Below are 22157 nucleotides of genomic sequence, written 5' to 3'. Positions count from 1 at the left end.
TTTGGTCATTGGCTTACTGCTGCCATGCATTGACACAACAACGAATCACCAAAGAAAAGCAAATTTACGACAGCAAAGTATCCAAAATTCTGCCAACTTTTGCCGCTAAAATATATCATTGAAGTTTTGCCTGAAATGATGTCCAACTTTCGCTCATGAATATGGGAAATGGCATCAGCATAAGAACCAAAAAGGCACCAGTAGGGTATACCCTTCAAAATGTCAAAACGAAAATTGAAAATAAGGTGAAAATGGGACACAAAGGTGCATTTTCGAGGATTGCATTTTTAAAATTACATGTACATTACATGGGCCCTTTAACATGTTTAATATGATGTTGGTTTGGACCCTTGCCAATAAACACGGCACATGAACAGGATACCTTGAAGCAGTTTTCATGAATATTCTTATTTTAGTCCAATTTTTTTTTCCATCCATGACATCATCACAATATTTCTGCAAGCACTATTTTATGAATGTTCGGTTTAGAATCCAAAAATAAATGTGCAAAAAAAAGCCATCAGTTCAATTAAATGTCTGTAGAAACATGTACTTATTATGGAGTTTTTCCCATTCACTTTATGCATAACGTAACACTGGTCTGTTGTATCTGATGTGATTGTAGAATTTGATTTATTCACCAACACGTAAACCCGCTTAAAATTCAAAGTTTCTGTGATGGGTATCTCAGTATATTTACCCAAACCTTATCAAGAAGATACACAACAAAAGCTGTGATATTATATTTCTCAGATGATCATATTCTAACCAAAAAAAAAATATGTATTTAATATCTCAAACTGTCAAATATGCAAACAAAAACAGACGATTATGGGATTGTATATCGTACATGGGACATGTGAGATGGTCATTATTTTTATTCCAACGTGGCCTAAGCCACCATCCATGTTTGTCATTAGATTAGGTCTGTTGCCTGCTATGAGTCATAAGGTGATTCCCATTTGAGTTACCGGGATGGCAGGGTACCGGTTCGTGCTCCTGTGATAATTCATGTCTGTCATTAAACATGAAATTGTAAAAATGGGAAGCTGTGAGGACAACCAATCGTGCAAGCACAGATCGGGGGGGGGGGGGGGGGGGGGGGGGAAATCCCTTGGTATCTCTTTTCTTTCCCAATTTAATTTTTATTTTTGGGCGGGTGGGGGGGGGGGTAGTAATACTTATTACACAATAGGTACTGGTCCATGTATGATGATAATTTTAATATATAACTGAATGTGATGTTGCTGCATATTTCGCAGATTCAAGATTAATTTAAGGCTGCAAAGGAGCCCGCACATTTTTACAATAATATTGAAAAAGAACACATGATAATTGCTGACAATTGTAATGAACATACATACACCTTGGCAGGATTTTAAAAAGTGACAGTTTTGTTTGATGATAGTCCCGACATAGGCCCTACTCTTTTCAAAACACTAACTTGCTTTCACTTCAGGTTTTTGTTGATGTAAGTTAATAAATTTCCAAAATTCAAATTATTTATAATCTTCCTTGGAAATGTTTGTACAAATTTATTGACGACTACCGGTAGTCAAGGTAAAATCATGTATTAACTTTCAATATCACCATTGAATCATAACATTGTATACATGTTTCACTTAATTATTTGACAAACACACATGTATCTGTAACTTTATAAATTGATTAAATAATGAATTAATTATGAACTGAATTGAACCAATCTTTGTGAAGTACAAACATTGATGCTAACTTCTGCTTGTTTCTTTACCGCAGTACTACCAGCCGTTGTGGATCGTCTCGGTGATGGAAAAGACCAAGTGAGTATAGACGTTACAAACTTTCACAAATATGGCCATGGAAAATACATTAAAGCTATAGTCCATCATTTGTAATTTGTGCATTTTGTTCGTTTGAAGCAACAAAAGGGTTCAAAATCTAATGAAGGATACTGAACAACTAACCTGATGAAGTTTCAGCTAAGCTTCAGCTGTACATATCGAGAAAAACAGCATTCTAAGATCTCAATTTCAAATCAAAAGTTACTGAATCATGTTTTGAATTGTTTTGAATTGCAGCTATATGCGGCGTCGCGCACTGATCCGACGAATTATAACAACCGCGCGGGCGTGTGCGTCGTTCCAATACTTGTGCGCGCTGCGCTGAATAACAAAACGAACTACTAATTTAAATTTTCCTACGGTGCTTCTTAAGAATCACCGTTGGAAATGCCCTCTTTCGTTGATTACTTCAAAATGACAGCTTCCCAGAAGGAATAATTTCACAGGGAGTTTAGTTCCCTTACTATCTTTCAACCAAGTTTGTTTTTCAACAATAATTACGCCAGTTACTTTTCGGATGGCTGCAAATGATGGACTATAGCTTTAAGGCGACCAATGTTTCAAATTGGATTCTTTCCAAGAGTCACAGATAAGAGTTGACTCCAGATCTACCTCTCAAACAAAATAGTTTGTAAACCGCTCCATAAAATTACCACTGAACTGCAGTTGTGAATCACGAATGTAAAGTCGGTCGCCGGTTCAGTCCCTCTCTAAACAAGATCATTTATTGCGTGAAATCTGTTTTGAAGTGGCTTGAATTTGAATCACGGGGGAGCTCAAAATAGGCACTTCAGGGAATGGATTCTACACATGTAGCCAGCAGTAGAACGGAGTTACGTTACTAAGGATATACGTGTACCAGAAACCAAAGACAGAGTACCCAATGTTGCTAGGTTGACATTCAGGAAGATGACCAGGGCAATTAGCCATCAGCATCACGGAGAGAAACCCGATAGTAATATGACGTGCAATGCTGTGTATTTATAGCCTTTGTGTTAAGATGAGTCTGTCAACAGTGGGATGAGGTTCAGGCATCATTAAAATCATGGAAAAAAAATTCAAAGCCTGATAAAGTCCTGAATGGATTTTATCATGGCATTGAAAATGCATGCAATGTTTAGACTTAGCACTGCTTAAAATCACATGTGGAAAATTAATTTGTGCGTTGGAAATATAAACATGTGTTTAGGCACGCTTTGAGAAAAACATGCAGGCTGAATGACTGATGGCATACACGCATTGTTTAATAAAGAAGAGCACAGATGTCTTTGCACACAGGTGCATACGATATTTCTGCTCAGAATATTTTATGTACATGTGCTCATGTACATGTACATGTACACACAGGCCAATTGTGTGCATACATGAAGTTCATTTGTTTGTACCAGGAAGGGCTAGAATTGTGTGCTATAATTGTGATAAACATAAATTAGGTCCCTCCCAAATTCTCCCAAATCCTCTTTGCAAAATGGAGGATTTTGCAGAATTTAAGCTGTACAATAGCCTCATACATGATGTATGACAAAAAAATGTGGAGCTGATTTTGGTGGATGCACTGTGTCAAGGTCTTAGGCCGGACCTTGTGTTGTTTTCGCTCAGCCGTGCATAAATTTAGGCCTGGATTGTACCTGAAATCCTCTGTACTGCTCCAGGATGTCACTGGCTCTGCCTCAACATATACGCAGTGCTTGCTGGAGGGTTTTGCAAGATTGGGGCAGTGGTCACCCCACCATTTCAAGAATAGCGGATGATTTTGGAGGATTGAGGCTGTATGCAATTTTTTCATGGAGGCAGTTGAAGGATTTTGCAGGATTGAGGTTGCATCCTAGCAAAAATGCCTAGGGAGTTAGGGTTAGCAGACAAACTGTGTACAGCGTACATTTTGTACAAGTGGGAAGTTTGTGGTGAGAAATATGTCTGAACAATGACCCTAAAAAACAACAATAATTTGAAACAAATAATATGAAAAGGGACTACAAATAGAACAGTGAAAAAAAGATGAGGAAAAGTGACATTATGGTCAAAAGTGATCTCTTGTGCTGGCACAGTTGTCTGTAATGCATTTTCAAGAAAAAAATCTAAAATATTACCATTTTCATTTTTATTATGTTTATATGAACGTGTAGTAAAAGTAAGTTTTTGTCTACTTAATTCTAACCAATGTTCATGTTGTCATGTTTTTTTTTCATCCCACGCTTCATGAATATTCATGACCCAGGCTCCATACAAACACCTGTCTAGTTATCTCATTAATCATTGTCTTTGTCTCTGACACAGGTGCGTGAGCAAGCCCAGGCACTCATCCAGAAACTGATGAGTCCAGCCGCAACGCCCCAGGTACATGTACATGGCAATTAATGATATGCATGACTGAACTAAACCATCATGCTGTAATTTGCATATCTAGCCCCGCCCACATTATGCCTGCTCGACCTGTTTCATGTTCATTCAAGGACAGTGTAATGTTTTCATTTTGTGTGCATACAGTATGTGTGTATGACTGTATGACTGTGTCACAGCAAAAAAGAAAACAATGACAATGAAATACGGAACTGTTTTTATAGGATATTCTAGGGGTTGTTTGTCTTGGTTTGGTGTTTTTTTATAATTTTTTTTCATATTCTGAATTTTCCAAAAACAAATTGAGAGTTACACATTTTGTTTTTAATTGCAATGTTTACTCTGTACATTTTTGGGGCAAATAGAGAAAATAATCAAATAAAAATGTAATTGTTATTTTCTTGAATATACACAGCATTTCATTATAGTAGCAAACTAAAGTGCATTTTCACATCGTCCTTGGTAACTCAACCGAATCCTATATCTGTGAAGGGCTAATCACAATAGGAACTTGACATACTGGGTCAATTGTCTAGAAGCTTGGTCATGCTACAATGGACGATTACAAATGAGGTGACCTATTTGATAGAGACACAACTAGAAAGACTACAGACATTGCATAAAAAAAATTCTAGATTTGCACTTCCAGTGACAAAGTTTTGTTTGTGAATGTGGTACCTGCAAGATTTTTCGTTTTGTAGAGGTTTTATTTTTTGGCAATGATTTGTCTCCCCCCCCCCCAAAAAAAAGAAGAAAATTGTTAATTTAAGCATGTATCACTGATTCCCAACCATTTCTGAAAGTAAAATAATATATTGGATATTGAAAGGGGATATGATCAAAAATTGTATAAAAAACTTGTTTTTCCAGTATGTTTTTGAGAGGTTGATGAAGGGATTCTCACACAAAGGCTGGCGGGTCCGTGAGGAGATTTTACTGTGCCTCAACCAGACTATCAATGTGTAAGTATAACCATCATGGTGCTTATGTTGCAAATTATGACCCCTCTTCATCAGGCCATGAGATCAGCTGATTAATGAAGTGAGTTATCCTTCTTGTGACTATTAACCCTCCCGCTATCTGAACAGTCATAGACAGTCAGAAAATCAATCGTTGTCCTGTGCCGTACCTTTTACACAGGCTAGTCACCAACAGTCAGATCATATTTCGAGCAAGCACTGTGATTAGTCAAATTCAGTCAACTGACAAAAGCAGACAAGAGGTAGGCACAGCTGTCTTATCAATCACCTACAGTCAAAGCATAGCTGTATCAAGTTACATAAACAGTCCCAGCCAGTCAATCCTGCTTTGTGTAGGCTGGGAGCTCTTAAGTGTTGAAAACAGTCACTTGATTGATTTTGACTGAAAGGACAAGTTGGCACAGAATGTATGTTTGCATTTCAGCCATTGGCCTTTCTTATTGAAGCGCTTGGAAGTGTGCAGTGAAGTATATTTTGTGTTGCGTGTGAGAAAGTTTGCCTGCTGAATGGGGATATTTGCAGTACAAACTGTCCCCAAAATGCAGTGCACCTTCAGTGCATATTGTGTGGTCCGGTAAAACCTGGGTTCATCTTTTGCTTCATCTTTGTTTCAAGTAAGAGAGGAATATCCTGAAATTTCTTAATTGCTTTCGCAGTATCAAACAAATGTTTCAATAACTTATTATTTCAACCCCACTAAAAGGATAAAAGCTGAGCCCTCTTGTGGTCACATCCAGCCAGTCTACCGCCAAATCAGTTTGCTGCCCTCTGTTGCCTGGATATCTTTTTCCCCATAATAATATTACTGAGTGAATCATCGATGATCACTCATGGGTGTAAACATCTCCATAATGTATGCCCAGCAGCTGTGATTAACTGCACCTGAAACGGGGCAGATATTTATACCAGACTGTAATTTGTTATCCGCCCAGGCAAGCCAGATGGCATCACTAAGGGCCGTTTTTATTATTATTATTTTTTTTTAACAAACTTGTGAATGATGGATGATGACTCAGTAGATGTCTTTTTCATGCCTTTTGATGATGTATCTTCAGGCATTTGTGCCCCAATTACCAAAGTAAATAGTTTTCAATTAAGATTTTTGTTGGTAATTTTTGTTATTATTAGACATTTTAAAATATTTTGATATGGGTCAACAAATTTGAGAATCATTTTATGTAATGTACAGAGTGTGCCAAAAAAAAAGTGCAACATTCAGAAAACAAACAATTTAAACGGTTTAATGTTTATTTCTTCAATGAAATTATATATATTACATAAATTTACATTAAAGCCTGATTTTTTCTCAATCCACTTCTTTTTACCATATTCCATTTGGGTCCCTACATGTAGATCCAGAAATACAATCAATGAGGTGAAAGGGTGTAAAAAAAAAAATTGGGCCACTTTCACCTATTCAATGCCTATTCAATGCTTAATCCAGATTCAGCATGTCCAGGTGAGAGTGGCCCAAGTAAAATTTACACCCATTCACTTAATTGATTGTATTTCTGGATCTAGGGACCCAAATGGAATGGGGTAAAAAGGAGTGGATTAAGAAATAATCAGGCTTTAATGAAATATATATTTTCATTGAAGAAAAATAACATTAAACAGTTTTAATTACTGTTTTCTGAATGTTGCACTTTTTTGGACGCACTCTGTATGTCTTCGTGTAATTTTATATTATGTTAATAAAGTTCTTAACTCCATCGGAACAAATTGCAAGAAATATTTATATTAATCACATTAAGCACTTTTCAAATGCTTTTGTTAAGATTTATGATGAATGATGTCACAGAACTGCCTTTTGTAAAATTGTTCCATAAGTGCATGTACAGTTTTGATTGCTCCTCATCTTAGTACTAGTGAATATTCAAAATGTTTTTTTTTATGCTGCTTCATTTTCATGTCTAAAACTACTTTTTTTTTCTTGATCTACTTCTGCAGGTTTGGGGCGGCAACCCTGTCACTCAATAAGATAGTCCCTTCAATCTGCAAGTTGCTGGGAGACCCTAACAGTCAGGTGAGTCACTCGCACAGAAGCTACTTCATAACTTAAGTACCACTTCTCAGGCATTCCACCTACTAAATTACGGCAGACATCTTACTACTTTGGCAACGAAGTTCTGTCAGTGGTTTGAGTGCCAGTGATTTAGAGAGACTGCAACTTTGATGAGGACAATTGAAAAAAGACAAATTAAAAAAAAGCAAATTGAAAAGGAATATTTATAGGCAGAGATTTTTTTTATACAAGCGCATATGAATGAACGTTGCATAACAGCTGTTCATAATTAATCTGGATCTTTCTCAACCCTCCAAAATCCTCCAGGCAGTTTTCAAGGATTTTGGAGGATTGAGGCTGAGTGGCCAAAAAGTGACGGTTGATTTTGGAGGATGCATTGTGTCCAATTCGCAGGCCGTACCCAGCGTGCTTTATGTTCAGCCATGCATAATGGAGCCCAGCGCTATGCTCTATATCATCCGCACTGCTTCTGAATGTCGTCAGCACTGCCTCAACCCATTAACAGTGATTGTTGGAGGATTTTGAAGGATTGAGGCAGTGGTCACCCCGCCACTGAACAAAGTCAAGAAATAACGGATGATTTTGGAGGATTGAGGCTGAATCCAATTTTGTACATGGTGGCAATTGGAGGATTTTGCAAGATTGAGGATGTTTTCTAGACAAAAGGGCCTAGGGGGTTACGGTTAAGCTTAGATCACAGTAATTGCTGAGTTTTGTTGCACTGCATACAGAGTGGTAGACAGGAACGTGTATAGCAGGGAAGAGTGCCTGCTGAAACCTGCCTGGTTAGAAACCGTACTTGTAAAATCAGCCCTTCTGGAAATGCTTGCTGACCAGGTGTCCCTTTGTTCTGCTACAGTTTGATCATGCTAATCCCAAGTTGATTTGATGATAAGTGCTCTTCGGAATTTCCAAGGATAGATGCTGCACTTTTTTTCTCACTTTTCTGAACAAAGGACTGTCATTTTATTTTCCCCACTACACTTTGAAAGGGTTTGTTATGAGTTCCATGATAGAAATACCAGTTGTTGTCATTGTATTGTATTCACTAGTGCTTTGATTCTCAATGAAACTAAGTTGTTTGTTTATGAATCCTGAGGTTTTTTTGTATGTAGTTGAATGAGATGAACATATGCTATGAAATCGAAAGATAGATATTAAATTCACTTTTTGTTTTTCAAAAAAAGTTCAATTTCATTATTTAGGACTTGCAATTGGGACTTTCTCCAGCTTTGAAGATATTGTTTGCTGACTATCAAAAAAAACAAAAAAAACAAAAACAAAGAATGTTATGGTGTGTGTCTTTGTGGTCTGATACACTGTGCCCTCTGGAGACATGCACACAATAGGGAACAAAAGATTGAATACATCTCCACAGGGCAATTTCTATAGATGAATACATCTCCACAAGGTTTCACGAAATAAATATATGGATTTTACTCAAAAAATTTCCAAGGTATGTTGATCATTTGCAAATGGTAGAGTTTTAGAAAAGGGATATTAAGTCCGAATTTCAGCCAAGGAAATTAATTCTGGTTAAATTAACAGCATTTTGAAACTGTACTTTCAACTCGAAAACTTTAGTACACGAGAACAAAGAAATGTCTCCACAAGGACACAAATTTCAGTTTGTGTGAAGATAATGTGTTTACAGAAGGGCAATATCATTTTCAGTGGTGTTTAAAACAGGTTTCAGTTTTTGGGTGAAATCACAGCTTTTGGATTAGAATTGAAACTGTCGATTGGACATTGTGTCACTATTTGTGTGGTTTACTTTGTTTTTGTCAGGTGCGTGATACAGCCATCAACACACTCGTTGAGATATACAGGCACGTAGGAGAGAAAGTCCGGATTGACTTGGGAAAGAAAGGCATCCCATCATCAAGGTAATGGACGATGACATTAAGTTGGAATTTGGCCTGTACTCAGCACTCACATACTGAGGGGGCTGGTGCAAGTTGATTGTATACCGCCCTCATGAGACAAATGTGTGTAATGACATCTAATCAATCTCCTCTCACACGTGCTCTGTAGGTGCATATCAGTCAATAAATTGCCATAAACACCAATTATAAATACTGTTGACTCAAACTACTCAAAACTCTTCAAAACACATATCTTGATTTACATTCTACCCTAGAATGTTTGTACATCATGTACATTGTAGAACTCAAAATTCCATACATACATTATTGGTTCTTAAAGAAACGTCTTTCAGAAACCAAGTCTCTGTCCATTAATCACAATTTACATCTTTTCTCATAAATGTGCCTGAATCCTACAAAATCAGTCACTTTTCGAGACCCTAAAGACATATATTTTACATGAAATATTCAAAACAGAAAATTAGAGGGTTTAACATTTCAATCCTTAGCTGGACCTCTTTGAAGGCAAAAAAAAGTTTAAGGGTATTAAAAAAAAAAGTTTAATAAAATTTGAACATACTGAGCCCCATGTGAAGTAATAGCGGCTGGGGTTTACCTTTCTCGATCCTACAAAATCCTACAGAATATTCTGGTAGATTTTGAAAGATCCGGGTGGAGTAGGGTTTATAGAAGTGATATGAATTCATGTAGTTTACCTGTTGCCTTATTGGCCTTGCAGGTTATCCATCATCTATGCAAAGTTTGATGAAGTCAATCGATCAGGTCGAATGCTGGTTGTCTCACCTGATGGTAAGTTACACACACAATATTTGTAACTCTTGCAAGGCATTTCTTGCAAACATATGTTGTATTAACCTCCTATGCAAACATACATTCTGTGCCAAGTAGTCCTTTCAGTCAAAATCAATCAAGTGACTGTCTTCAACAGTTAAGAATTCCCAGCCTACATAAAGCAGGATTGGCTGGCTGGGATTGCTTAAGTAACATGATTCAGCTATGCTTTGACTCCGGGTGGGTGATAAAACAGCTGTGACCACAACTTGCCTGCTTTGTCTGTTGACCCAGTTTAACTAGACACAGTACTTGCTTTACATACGGTATGATCTGACTGCTGGTGACTAGCCTTTGTTAAAAGTATAGCAGGGGAAGTGGAAGTGAATTTTGACTGTCTGTGACTGTTTAAATAGCAGGAGGGTTAAACATGGCTGATTTTAAGCAAAATCAGCCAAATATTTCAAGCAAACACTATGATCAGACTGATAGTATATTTCTGATATTTATAGATATTTTGGTAAAAAGTGGCACTGCTGCACAGGACAAATGTTTGGATTTGTGTATTTTTTTTGACGCATTTTCTCATGCCAACTTGGCCTCATATGATCACACTAGATGTAGTTGTCATGTTGGTATAATGATTAACAACCTAAAGCAATTTTGGTTTGTTGTTCGCGGTTGATTGTGTTGATTCATTTGTTCAATTTTACATAATTAACATTAACACATACTCCATAAATTGTTGTTTCTTAAGCCGCTTTCGCATTGGACTTAAATTTGCAAACAGTTACTGTGAGTGATTGTTAACATTCCGTTGTGGTTATTCTACTGTGCGTCTGCACTTTTGGCTTGTGGAAAGTCATTCATTAAGTAAAACTAACAATGAAATTCTTCCACGGTCCAGTTGGCCCTGTAACACTTACCACTGCGGATCGTGAAACTTATAATTTACAGTTGACACTTGACAATTTGGGAAGTTTTGACAGCAGTCTCTGTTAGTTTTACCCAAAAAATCCAATGCGAGCACAACTTTAGCTTATTCGTTTTCTTCGCCTAAATTTGTTTTTCTGCACCTAGGTCAGGATAACCTTTTTTTTTTGCCACCTACAGCAATTTGTTTGTTATTATGGAATAGGGATTTCTTGATTCTGAAATTCCTTCTGAAAACTACCTTTCTAATGTTGCCTTAGTACTCATGTACATGTATACAAAATACTGGTGTAAGAAATTTACTGGAACTTCAAAAGTGAAATCACTTAATCTCAATGTCATTTAAGAACACAGCACAAATTACTAATTTCCTGTCAATGCATACATATTCACGTGTTAAGACAAAAAGCTGTACCCAGACATGTACATGTATGGTTGCACATGTACATGGAAAGGTGCCTATATTGTGTGGCCACACTCCACAATAGTGTATTCGTGACTCAAATTTCATGCACAGTCTTTATTCTTCAGCAATAGTGTTACTTTATGCTACTCAAAATTGTAACGTGTAATGAATAGTGTGGTTAAAATAGTAGAAGTCACTTCATGAAAGATGACCTGAATATTATGTCAACAGTCAATGCACTTGTTGGGAAAAAAATAGTAAACTCAATTTTCAGCTATATGGCTCTGCTGTATTGAAAAACATGCTGATACTTTATCTTTGCCAGACGTGCCAAAGTTTTTGTGTCCTTACCATATATGATTAGAAACTTTGTAGAATTTAAATCAAAAGTGTTATCAAAAATATAAAGTGTAAAATATAGCCTATACATGTAGGTATATATGTTGTGCCAAATTTCCTAATTCATACCCCAAATATAGTCATTTCATTGGTTTAATCCACATTCCTTTGTGAACTTTAATTTATGGAATGTCTGCGTTATTCTCCAACTTGTACAAAATTCCATAAGCAGCTTACCTGCACAAATCTCTCATAGGTCCCGAAGCACAACACAGTTCAACTGTTCTCTGGTCAACTTTCTCTTCTCTCCTTGCCCTACCAGTAGGGAGCTGTTTATCCTTCTTTGTCCCGCTTCCGTGCCCGAGAACTTCCATTGTCCAACGGTTTCTGTGTGAAACTTGCAAGTTTCTTTGTTGGTGACTTAATCTTGGACTTGAGCAAAATGCTGTGTAGTTGTGTGCTGGATCTTAATGTAGGTGCGCTGACTGAGCGACCGAGCCTGTCCAGGAAATATTAGTCAGACAAGCCAAGCTGAGGCCAAGAAGGAATGAGTGCTTCCCTCTTCCCCCACCCCCCCCCCCCTTCTTCCTTTCCCCCCTCCACCCAGGGGGTCACGCAACCCAGGCAAGACATTAACTCCACCTCCAGGGTTGTCAAAATAACACTGCATACCTTCCAAAGTACAGTATTAAATCCTGAGCCACCTGGTCGCCACCTCTTTAATGAAAATATGCCGAGTCCCGCCAGCCGTAGATATGAAATTCTGGGGTATTGTTGACAGGAGTCTTCGGTATTTTGCAGCCAGCATGGATTTGCAATCATTGCGGGGGAACCAACCATGCATCACATGAAGATGAAATCGGCTCGGATATCCACATGTACTGATTCTCAGTGATTTTGTCCGTCACGTTCATTGCTTTTCTTTTTTCGTTTTGTGGTATGATGCATGGACTTAGTTTTGGTTTAGGTGATGTCATTACTCATTTCCTGTCCATTAACATGCTTGTTCCTCTGCAAACATCGTAATCCCCGATTCCCACAGGAAGTCAGTCATTGATGATCAGTATTTAAAGTTTGTTGTAGACATCAGCTGGTTGGTCGACTCGGCGAGTCCACCTCTCCTATCGTGTTTGGATTGTCCCTCCCCAGTGGAGATTCGGGAGAACTTGCACTTCTTAGCTTTTGACATCCCTAGAGACTTGCGGACTACATCTTGGCAGCTTCATCCATCGGTCCCTGCCTTCTTGCGTGCTCATCTCGCCCTGAAGATTACTCCGTATTGATTGGAAGGTATTTTTCGTGGATGAGGTTTGCTTTGCCGGCACCATCATCACTTTATTGATCATCTGGTCAAGGGATTTCCCCACGGAGATTTCAGGCTGACTAAAAATTCCAACATCCCAAGTTATCTTGAGATTGGAGCCAGTGGTCAGCGCTTGATGTTGGTAATCAATTAACATACCGCATCTGATGTTGCTCTGGAATGACAGAACTGTGTTGGAAGATGCACCAAATACCAGCAGACTTGCAGCGATATGTAAACCTCCATTCGCATCTGTTTTAGACATCAGCTGGAGCTCATCCAATGAAAGAAGTAGTTTCGAACATTGAACATTGTCAGAACATCAACTGTGGTCTCTGGTGAGGGTCAGAAATTGAAACTACATGTACACTGTACCAGTACCGTGGTGACATGTTCTGATCCCATTGCTTTGAAGATAACAGGATTTGTGTACCAAAACAACTGTCTTCAACTTCATCAATGCATCAGTGGTTAGAATTTAAGTAAAACATTGCTGAAACCCTTGGATGTAAAAAAAAATCAACAAGATCAGGAAGCAAATCGGTCATGATGGGGGACAAGAAAGGAGACCAGAAGCGAGATAACTTCCGTCCGTTTGACAAGGACATCTCGCTGATTGTCAAGTGTCTACTCAAGGGGAATCCTTTACCCAAGAAGCATGAGAAGATGGGACGTAGGGACCGGGACAGTATCGACTCAGGAGTGGGAAGTTTAGCAGATGAGGATTCAGTCAGACCTGGTAGGTAGCGCACACTTACCGGTACTTGTAACGACTTGGTGGTAAACGTACATGTATGATGTAGGCCAGTTTGCCAATTTTCAGGGCAACTGTTATCAATGTATTAACCCTCCTATGCAAACATACACTCTGTGCAAAGTTGTCCTTTCAGTCAAAATCAGTCAAGTGACTGTTTTTAACAGTTAAGAGCTCCCTGCCTACATGTACTTAAAGCAGGATTGACTGGCTGTGACTGATTATGTAACTTTTCACAGCTATGCGTTGACTGGTAGATGATTGATGAGCCAGCTGTGCCTACCACTTGTTTTTTTTTTTTTTGGTCTGATGACTGAATTTGACACAGCGCTTGCTTGAAATATGATCTAACCGTTGGTGACTAATAATAGTAATAATAATTAAAAAGTTATATAGCGCCTTCCATTAAAAAAAACACAAAGCACTGTACAAAACATAAAACCAAAGTAAATATAAATCGCCTGTGTAAAAGGCATGGCAGGGGAAGAGGATTGATTTTTCTAGGCTGTACAGCAGGAGGGTTAATGCACTGTACATGTACATGTACTTGTACATGCACATGGGCAATGCCATTATTACAGACGTTACATTAAGAGCCTAATATCAATTTGAAACAGAGTAAAATACTTGCAGTGAAATGTTTGAAATATGAAGGTCAGACACAATTGATTTTGTGCCTGTCATTATCTACCAGGAAAAAAATGCATGTACAGTGTACATGTGTACATGTACGGACAATTAAAAAAGTCAGAGTGGACAGTTGCACTACTGGATATATACATGTACATGTACATGTAGTTCATAAAATAGTGAAATGATCTGTGAAAAACCACATGAAATTTGATTTTAACTCCACTGAAACCATTGCAGACAGAAATTAAAATCATATGTCATATAATGTTAAATTGTTGGTTTTGATGTTTTCCTTCAGATTTTATAAGGTAAAATTTTTTTTTTATCCACATTCAAGACACACTACCAATTTTTACGCATTTTACAAATAATTTGTCAACCTCCAAATAATTTGTCATCCCAATTACTTCGTCATTGGCATTCAGTGTGTTCACAGTGATTTTATGACAAACGAAAATAAGCAGGCCTCCTGACCACGTCATCTGGCAAAGCAAAATGGAGATGAAAAATTAATGTTGAAAAAATCCCTACTTGTGGTTTGTAATGACTGATCTTTGGAATTTAAACAAACATGACATTTCTGCAGGAGGACCACAGATGGCTTTGCATCACTGTGTGGTGTGGTACAAGAATCACAGACTGTCTGGGATTGTCTGTGCTTGCCACAAATCATAACACCATGCAGTATAGTGCATGTATTACAGACTGTCTTGTATTGTTATTATAGACCCTTTGCGTGGCGGCTATCTTGGAGGTAAAACACTTTTGCTCCACAAGTATTCACATGCGTTAAAGTAACAAAGAAGCCCTCCTAGATGGCCGATATTGTAAATTACTTGGAAATCTAGAGTCAAGTTCATCAAATATTACCACAAGATGTTCAGCTTGACTTTTTCTAGGGATACATTTATTATGTGCAGGTGTACAGTACTGGTTTGAGGGTGGACAGTCGATATTTGCTCCCTGAGGTATTGGAAGTTTACAACTTGTTTGTCAGTTTGTCAACTTCCAATACCGAGGGGAGCTAATATCGACTATCCACCCGAAATAAACCATGTTTCATTTGTTTTTACTATACCTCATACATATTCAGTTGCCAAATTTTCCCGTTGCAGTGTGCCCCTCGCGGGCATAAAATCTTTGAAGAAACTTGTCCAGCTCACCAGACATGCCAGAAGAATATTGTTTAACAACAGTACACATACATGTACATGATGTGGGGGTTTTGTGGGTCGATGTCAAGATCACTGCCAGGAACCCTAGGGAGCTAAGGAATTGAATTAACTTGCCTCAGCGGTCAATCCAGAATGGAATATCAGGCTTCTGGGACAGAAGCCTTGTAAACATGGCCAAATTAGGATAAATACTACAAGTAGAAAATCCTGTTTAGGTACCTGTACATGTACATCTACTGTAACATTTGTCTTCCCTGTTGTTTATTTTTTTTAAGATGCAGAATTTTGCACATTTTCCTTCTCAATTTCTTTCTTTTATTGTTTCTTTTTTTTTCCATTTAACTCTGGCATTTCTTATTCAGGCCCCCTTCCAACAAAAAGAACTAATAAATGATTCATCCTATGATTTGTCAGCCAAATTAAGAACTTTGGCGTGAAAATCTATCGCTTCCTCTTGTTAATTAAAAGACAACAGGTACCTAGGTATGCAAGTAATTGCTCAAGGTTAAGCACTTAACATTTTGTGAACAATGTAAGGAGGAGACACTCTTGTTATGTGAACTTGTAATCTAATCAGGATATGCAACCCACGTAGGCAGTCAGTTGACAGCTGGGCCTGTCATTAAAGGGAAAATACAACATTTGCAAACATCAAAAAATAAAACTACCAAATCATTTTGAAATACCTTGCTGGACTGTTAGTGAATGACAGTGTAAAGCATCCTGTAAAATCATGGCACCTGGTATACTGTCATTTTCAAGAAAAGTGGTATTTTTGTATCAATTTCCAACGCTGATCGGCCGATCAGCGTTGGAAAAAACTGGGTTTTTTTTCAAATACTGGCCCCAGTTGACCATCGCACTTGTTTGCAATCGATTACACACCCTTGAACGGGTACAAGCCAGCTAGACTGGTTCCCTGACCTTACAATTCCCCAATGTATGTAAACTGCTCTGTTTCTTCTTAAATGGAGTCAGGGAACCAGACTACAGGAAAATGATTGCTTTTCTTGGTTTTTATAGCATTTTCGAACCCAAAACCTCAAAAAAGTCAGTGTAACTGTATTTGCTATATATTTCCAACCCCCCAATTCCATCCATTTCTGAAAATTACAGCAAAAGCAAATGATGTATATTCCCTTTAAGGGATCGGGGAGCCTGTCTACATTTACGTCTGTATTGAGACATGATGTAATAAATGTCGGTGGAGAAATAGTTAAATATGCATGAATTAATCTGTCTTCTAACTAGCTTCTAACTAGCACCACGTAATCAAAGACATTCACAGACTTAACCCTAACTCCCTATGCCTTTTTGCTAGGATGTAGCCTCAATCCTGCAAAATACTCCAATTGGCCTCATGGAAAAATAGCATATAGCCTCAATCCTGCAAATTCCTCCGCTATTTCTTGAATATGGTCCATGGAGGGGTGACCACTCCCTGAATCCTGCAAAATCCTCCGGCTATGACTGTCAATAGGCTGAGGCAGAGGCAGTGACATCCTGGAGCAGTGCGGAGGATGTCAAGTACATGTATAATCAAGGGCTAAATTTGTGCTCGGCTGAGCATAAACAACACAAGGTCCAGCCCAAGACCTTGACACAGTGCGTACTCTGAAATCAGCAACCCACTTTTGCCATGTAACCTCAATCCTGCAAATTCCTCCAATTTGCAAAAAAGGATTTTGGAGGATTCAGGGCGGTTAGGGTTAGCTAAAGACCACAAGGATGTGCAGGACTTGATTGATTAGTTGGTGATGCACCTGTATGGCAATCCAGAGGTCACATGTTCAACCTGCCTCCAGTCAATTTCTTTGCGAAACCCTACATTGATTACACTATTTCTTCCCTATCTCCCAATATACGATATGACCCACTATACCCAGTGCCTACAGCAAGTTCAAATACATGTATGCCAACCAAACCCAGAAAGCATGTGCACTTTCATGTGAATGTGCATTATTGCAATAAGCAAAAACTGTCATTGTACATTTTGTACGTCTGATGCTGTTTCTGCTCTGCATGGAGGAAAGGTGAAGGCCTCAAGTTAATTACAATTTTCATCACTCCAACGATGCTAAATTCCATCATCTGTCTTCGCTCTGGTTAACCTGCCTGTCATTACTGAACGATGAGTATGAGTCATTGGATCCTGTGGTGGAGGGGGAAGACTCAATTCTTCACGGCCAGTGATTTCTGGGAATATTAAATTCCAATAAGCAGCCAATAAACAAAAATGAAGTTTTTGTGTGATACTAGGCAATCATTGAATCCCATGTTAAAGGATTACCTCACATTACATGTAGTTTACCTCCCCTTGTGTTCTCTGAGTTAGTAATCCCTATCCCTATATTACACCTCCCCCCCCCCTCAATTTTAGCTGTGTATTTTTGTGTACAATCTATACTGTTGCAGTGATTACCTTACTTTCTCCCCGATGTATTCCTGAAGTCATAAGCACTAAGCACAACCCTCCATCCCCACCCCTATTCTGAACTGCCCCACCCAAAAATTAGCTGCGTACCGGTAGGGTAAAGATTTAGGTACAGGGAGATATTACTTAAATTAAGTATTAATATATTTACAGATGTGTAATTATCAAGTTAAAATCATACTTTGTATAAAACATTAATAATAAATTCAAATTACTGTCCACAGTTAAACCCTCCTATGCCAATATCTCAAGTGAAGGTTGTGTTGCCCTCTACTTATTAAATATATTTCAATCCTCGTTCTTTAATTGAAAACCAAAATCCCGGGGGCCTTTTCATTCATTTCAATCCATAAGCCAATCACGGCTCGCCGACACGAAACCCATCATCGTTTCCAGCCTCGGGGACGAAGGATTTTTTTCTCTTTCTTCCAGTACCTCAGTCAGATAAACAAACACGCTTCGTTGTCGTTGGTACTTTAACCAACTGGATGGAAGCTGTCTGGTACAGTAGAATCGTTTTGACATTTGAAACTGTTTGTGTTTGCTGGGAGTTTTGAGTGGATATTGGAAGGCATATTGGTGGAGTGAGAATGTAGCATCTTGCGTGGATGTTGTAAGATACATAAGTTGTTTTGAGTTCAACTTTGAGGATGCCATATCGAGGAAGTAGGATCCCGCTTTTGATGCGTCGTGAGTATACTGTACCTACATGGTTTTCATTGGGTTGTTTATGAGTTGCTTTAGTCTGTGGTTAGCACATGGGCCTTATTCACGAGTTGGCCATTTGTGTCGAGTTCCCTGAATGTCTTTCATTAATTGTTAACTGTTGTGAGGGATGGCACCAGACTATTTACGCAGGCACAATGCAGCCTTATTTTACTGTCATTTTTTTGTAAAATATGGCTTTTAAATGTCAAGGAACGCTTAATTACAAATTTTAAAATCAGTTCATTGAAGCAGACTGGAATTTATTGTTTAAATTAACTTACTTTCATTTCGCTTTGCAAGTTCCAGAAATTATGATTTTACCTAACTTTCAATTCAATATGGCCGACTCATTAATAAGGCCCATGAACGCAAACTCGTTATTTATTTTTGCTACAAGCCTTACTGGATCATACAATATCAATCGCTGTACAGTAAGCAAACTGCACATGTCCCTGAAGATGTTCTTAACATCCATGCCTGCAGCAGAGGTAGCTCAGACTTGATAAATTGAAAGTGTCAGAATCCAGAGCAATGCTGTCCATTTAGAAAATGGACCTTGAAGCATCATCACTCAATTTGTACATCACTTTTGATTTTTTTTTCTGTGTGTTGGGCAGGGGTGACATTTGTGAGTAATTTTCTTGATTTCAGGATTTTGCAGAAATCCCTATGAAATCTAGAATTTGTGAGATTTTACCATAAAGGTCTCTGCACCTATAAAGGTTTACAGTAAACCTGAAGAACTAAAGAAAAGGAGATTTTAAGGGTTGCAGTGATGCAAAATACAACCGTAGACCCTATGTTGCTCTGGGGCCTTCAGCGGCCCCAACACCTCTGCCGATTATGTTGTGGATGTTTCATTTCTCCAACCCTGGTTACACACCCCTAGTTTGGGGACCAGCACTTGATTTCATGAAACTCATCATAACTTATGATGCATCGCAGCGCTGCAACCATCGTATCCCTACAATGCATCGTAGCTGCAATGCGTCCTGCGGTTCATTTCACTAAACACGTGATAAGTGTGACGCGTCATACCTGTAGGTGTTGTTATAGCAAAATACGGTGACTGTGTATTTATTCAACGCACAGTAAACAGTTGTCTGATTTTCAGCAAAGATTCGTCTGTTCTCCTGTCAAAAAGTTTGTAAAACAAAATGGCGGACGTATGATGCAGTTTTAAAGGAAAACAAGATCACGGTGGATTGTTACCTACTTTAAAATTTTGACTGCAATACTCCAGGCTAATTCATATTTAATTTGATGCAAATTCCAATTACAACTTCACACACATTGTCTCGGTAATACAGTGTCATTTATGTAATTTTTATGGTATAAAACTTGCTAAGAAAAGATGCTTCTTATTTTGCGATGACCAAAATGCACGTCGTAACTTGCGACGGGTTTTAAACCGTTCATCTGTCTTAAGTTTTGCGAAATGGATCATACGACGCTTTGCAAATTGCAACTGTTGCGCGTCGCAACTTGAGTTGCAACGTGTGGCAGCGCTTCGTGAAATCGGATGCCGCATCCTGTACATGTATGTTCAAATACAATTTTTGTACCAGAACATCACACATCAGGCAAAAATGAAGCAGATTTCATTTTCATGACATCAACGATTCTTGCTCCATTACAACATTCGTCCGTACGCTTACACATTTGCTGTAGACTAAAATTCCATGAAGTTAAAACGGCCTTTAAGCAAAATCATTGTAATTAGTTTGCAATGCATTATATAAAAGAGAGAAAAAAAGACAGATATCATGAAATTATTAAAACACTCACCGTTTGAAGTACTGTAATAGAAACCTTCATCCAATCAAATTCAAGAATTAAAGAATCACAAAATTGTTCACGATCATCAGGCAAATAAACTACTGTTTGGATAGCGGAGTGGACTGGACCAATTTCCCTGCACGCACTGCTGCATCCATTAATTCTAAGCCATCATAAATATGAGCGTTTTCATCTTGCAATTCAATTATTTGGCTGGCACTTATGCCTGTGGCGTCTCCTGGCCAAGCATTGCTGATCCAGTTTTGAGTAATTTCCAAAGCTTACCAGCTAATTGAGCCTCCGTGTTATTTTGGGGAGCCGTGGCCTAATTTCGTCTCTGCCCTTGAGCAACGTTTCTGCTGAATATGTAGGCCTACACGTATTGAAAGGAACCAGCCATTTAGCCTGGTCTCTTTTTACTTTTTTACTTAGGACTTCTGAAGGATTTGTCTCTCTTTTATTTTCTTTCAGTTTAAATGATTTAAAAAAAAATAATTTTGATGTCTGGTGTGGTTACATCAAAAACATAAACAGGAATGTTTTCATGAACTAACTGGTAAGACATGCCAGTGTTATATTCCTTTTCAATTTACTTGGTCTTGGGTTTGTCTTGTGAGGAAGTCCAACCCCACCCCCAACCCTGTACCCACCCACCCCCACCCCGTACCTCCCCACCCACTACCTCAATCCCTCAGTCTTCAAATCATCAACATGAGTTTGAAATTCAATTTGTTCCATTTTATGGGATTAATTTCGATTGAAGTATCCTGAACTGGTAATGCCAAAAATGAAAACCACATGATACCATTTCCAACTTGCTTTCTTGTTTACACTTTTGGATACCGGTATATATGACAAATTTGGAAACAAACATTCCCTGGTTTAAGTTTCTTTAAAGCAGACAATAACTTCCGTTCAAATTTAGGAACAGTTTTGCATTTTTTATTTGCACTTAACGGTGTTTCCCCATTCGCCTCTTAGGACAATTAAATTTGGCTTGAGCAGGGTGGAACATCCACATCGGATGAGTCAGATTTGCTGGGCCGTAATGAGGCTTTCCTGTTGTTGAAGAAGTTAGTTATTGCGGTGGGTCTCTCGCAGCGTCGTCACATGAAGACTTAGTGTCAAAACCAACTAAAGTTGTCTGCGTAGTGAGTTCAGGAACATCTTTCTGGGGAAAAGGATTCTTGTGGATGTCTACATTGTTTGTAAAGAAATGAAGAGATTTGCGTTTTTGCGTGGCACTTTCAAGTCTTCCGGTGAGTCTGGCTGTGAGTTGGAGTAACATTCAAACCACGTTAGCACTAATGGACTTTTTGTAAAAACCAAGATGTATTTGAATACATTTGTATTACTTCAGAGAAGTACACCTCGAAAGCTCTTCTGAAGACATATCTTTTGACATCGTTGATTGAGGACACCACTCAACATAGTAGTATGATAAGCTGGCAGATGTACTTGTACATCAAGAATTACAGATAACCATTGTGTTTTACTAGTCTTCATTAAATGCACCCTAGTTGGTGAAGGTTGGACTAGTCCAGTCAGTCATATTGGGACCAGCCTACATTTGTATACATGTATGTACCGGTACATGTACAATTTATTGCATTGCTGGTTATCAATTAGTCTAGTAATAGACCGAAGCCACGATCTATATTTTTTGAACAGATTCGCTGATTAATTATGCAAGACAACCGCATCTTGATCTCTTTGATTTTTACCAATCAGCGAGCGCTTTCTATATCGGGTCTTCAGTCATTCAACCGTTGCGCCTCATAGACATGGATAAAAAAAACCCTGTGTCACGTGCTCTGTATCATGTTATGCGATATGCGCCCGGTTGTTGTTGTATTACAAAACACTG

At 38.4% G+C, this 22157-nt stretch overlaps 1 protein-coding gene across 9 annotated transcripts in view; it reads left to right on the top strand.

Annotated features, from left to right (window-relative positions):
* The window catches only part of LOC119729812 (CLIP-associating protein 1-B-like), an 84667-nt gene that overhangs the window by 15008 nt on the left and 47502 nt on the right, over positions 1-22157 (top strand). For all 9 annotated transcript variants that reach the window (XM_038202600.1, XM_038202597.1, XM_038202603.1 and 6 more), the window contains exons 4-9: positions 1759-1802; positions 4101-4160; positions 5034-5125; positions 7094-7169; positions 8958-9055; positions 9774-9844. In XM_038202600.1, coding sequence (XP_038058528.1) covers positions 1759-1802; positions 4101-4160; positions 5034-5125; positions 7094-7169; positions 8958-9055; positions 9774-9844 — 441 coding nt within the window. The remainder of the gene's footprint in view (positions 1-1758; positions 1803-4100; positions 4161-5033; positions 5126-7093; positions 7170-8957; positions 9056-9773; positions 9845-22157) is intronic.

Source organism: Patiria miniata, unplaced genomic scaffold (assembly GCF_015706575.1).
Source record: "Patiria miniata isolate m_02_andy unplaced genomic scaffold, ASM1570657v1 HiC_scaffold_21, whole genome shotgun sequence".
NCBI lineage: Eukaryota > Metazoa > Echinodermata > Asteroidea > Valvatida > Asterinidae > Patiria > Patiria miniata.
Note: the sequence above shows the minus strand (reverse complement) of the source record. Positions and strands in the feature narration are given on the sequence as shown.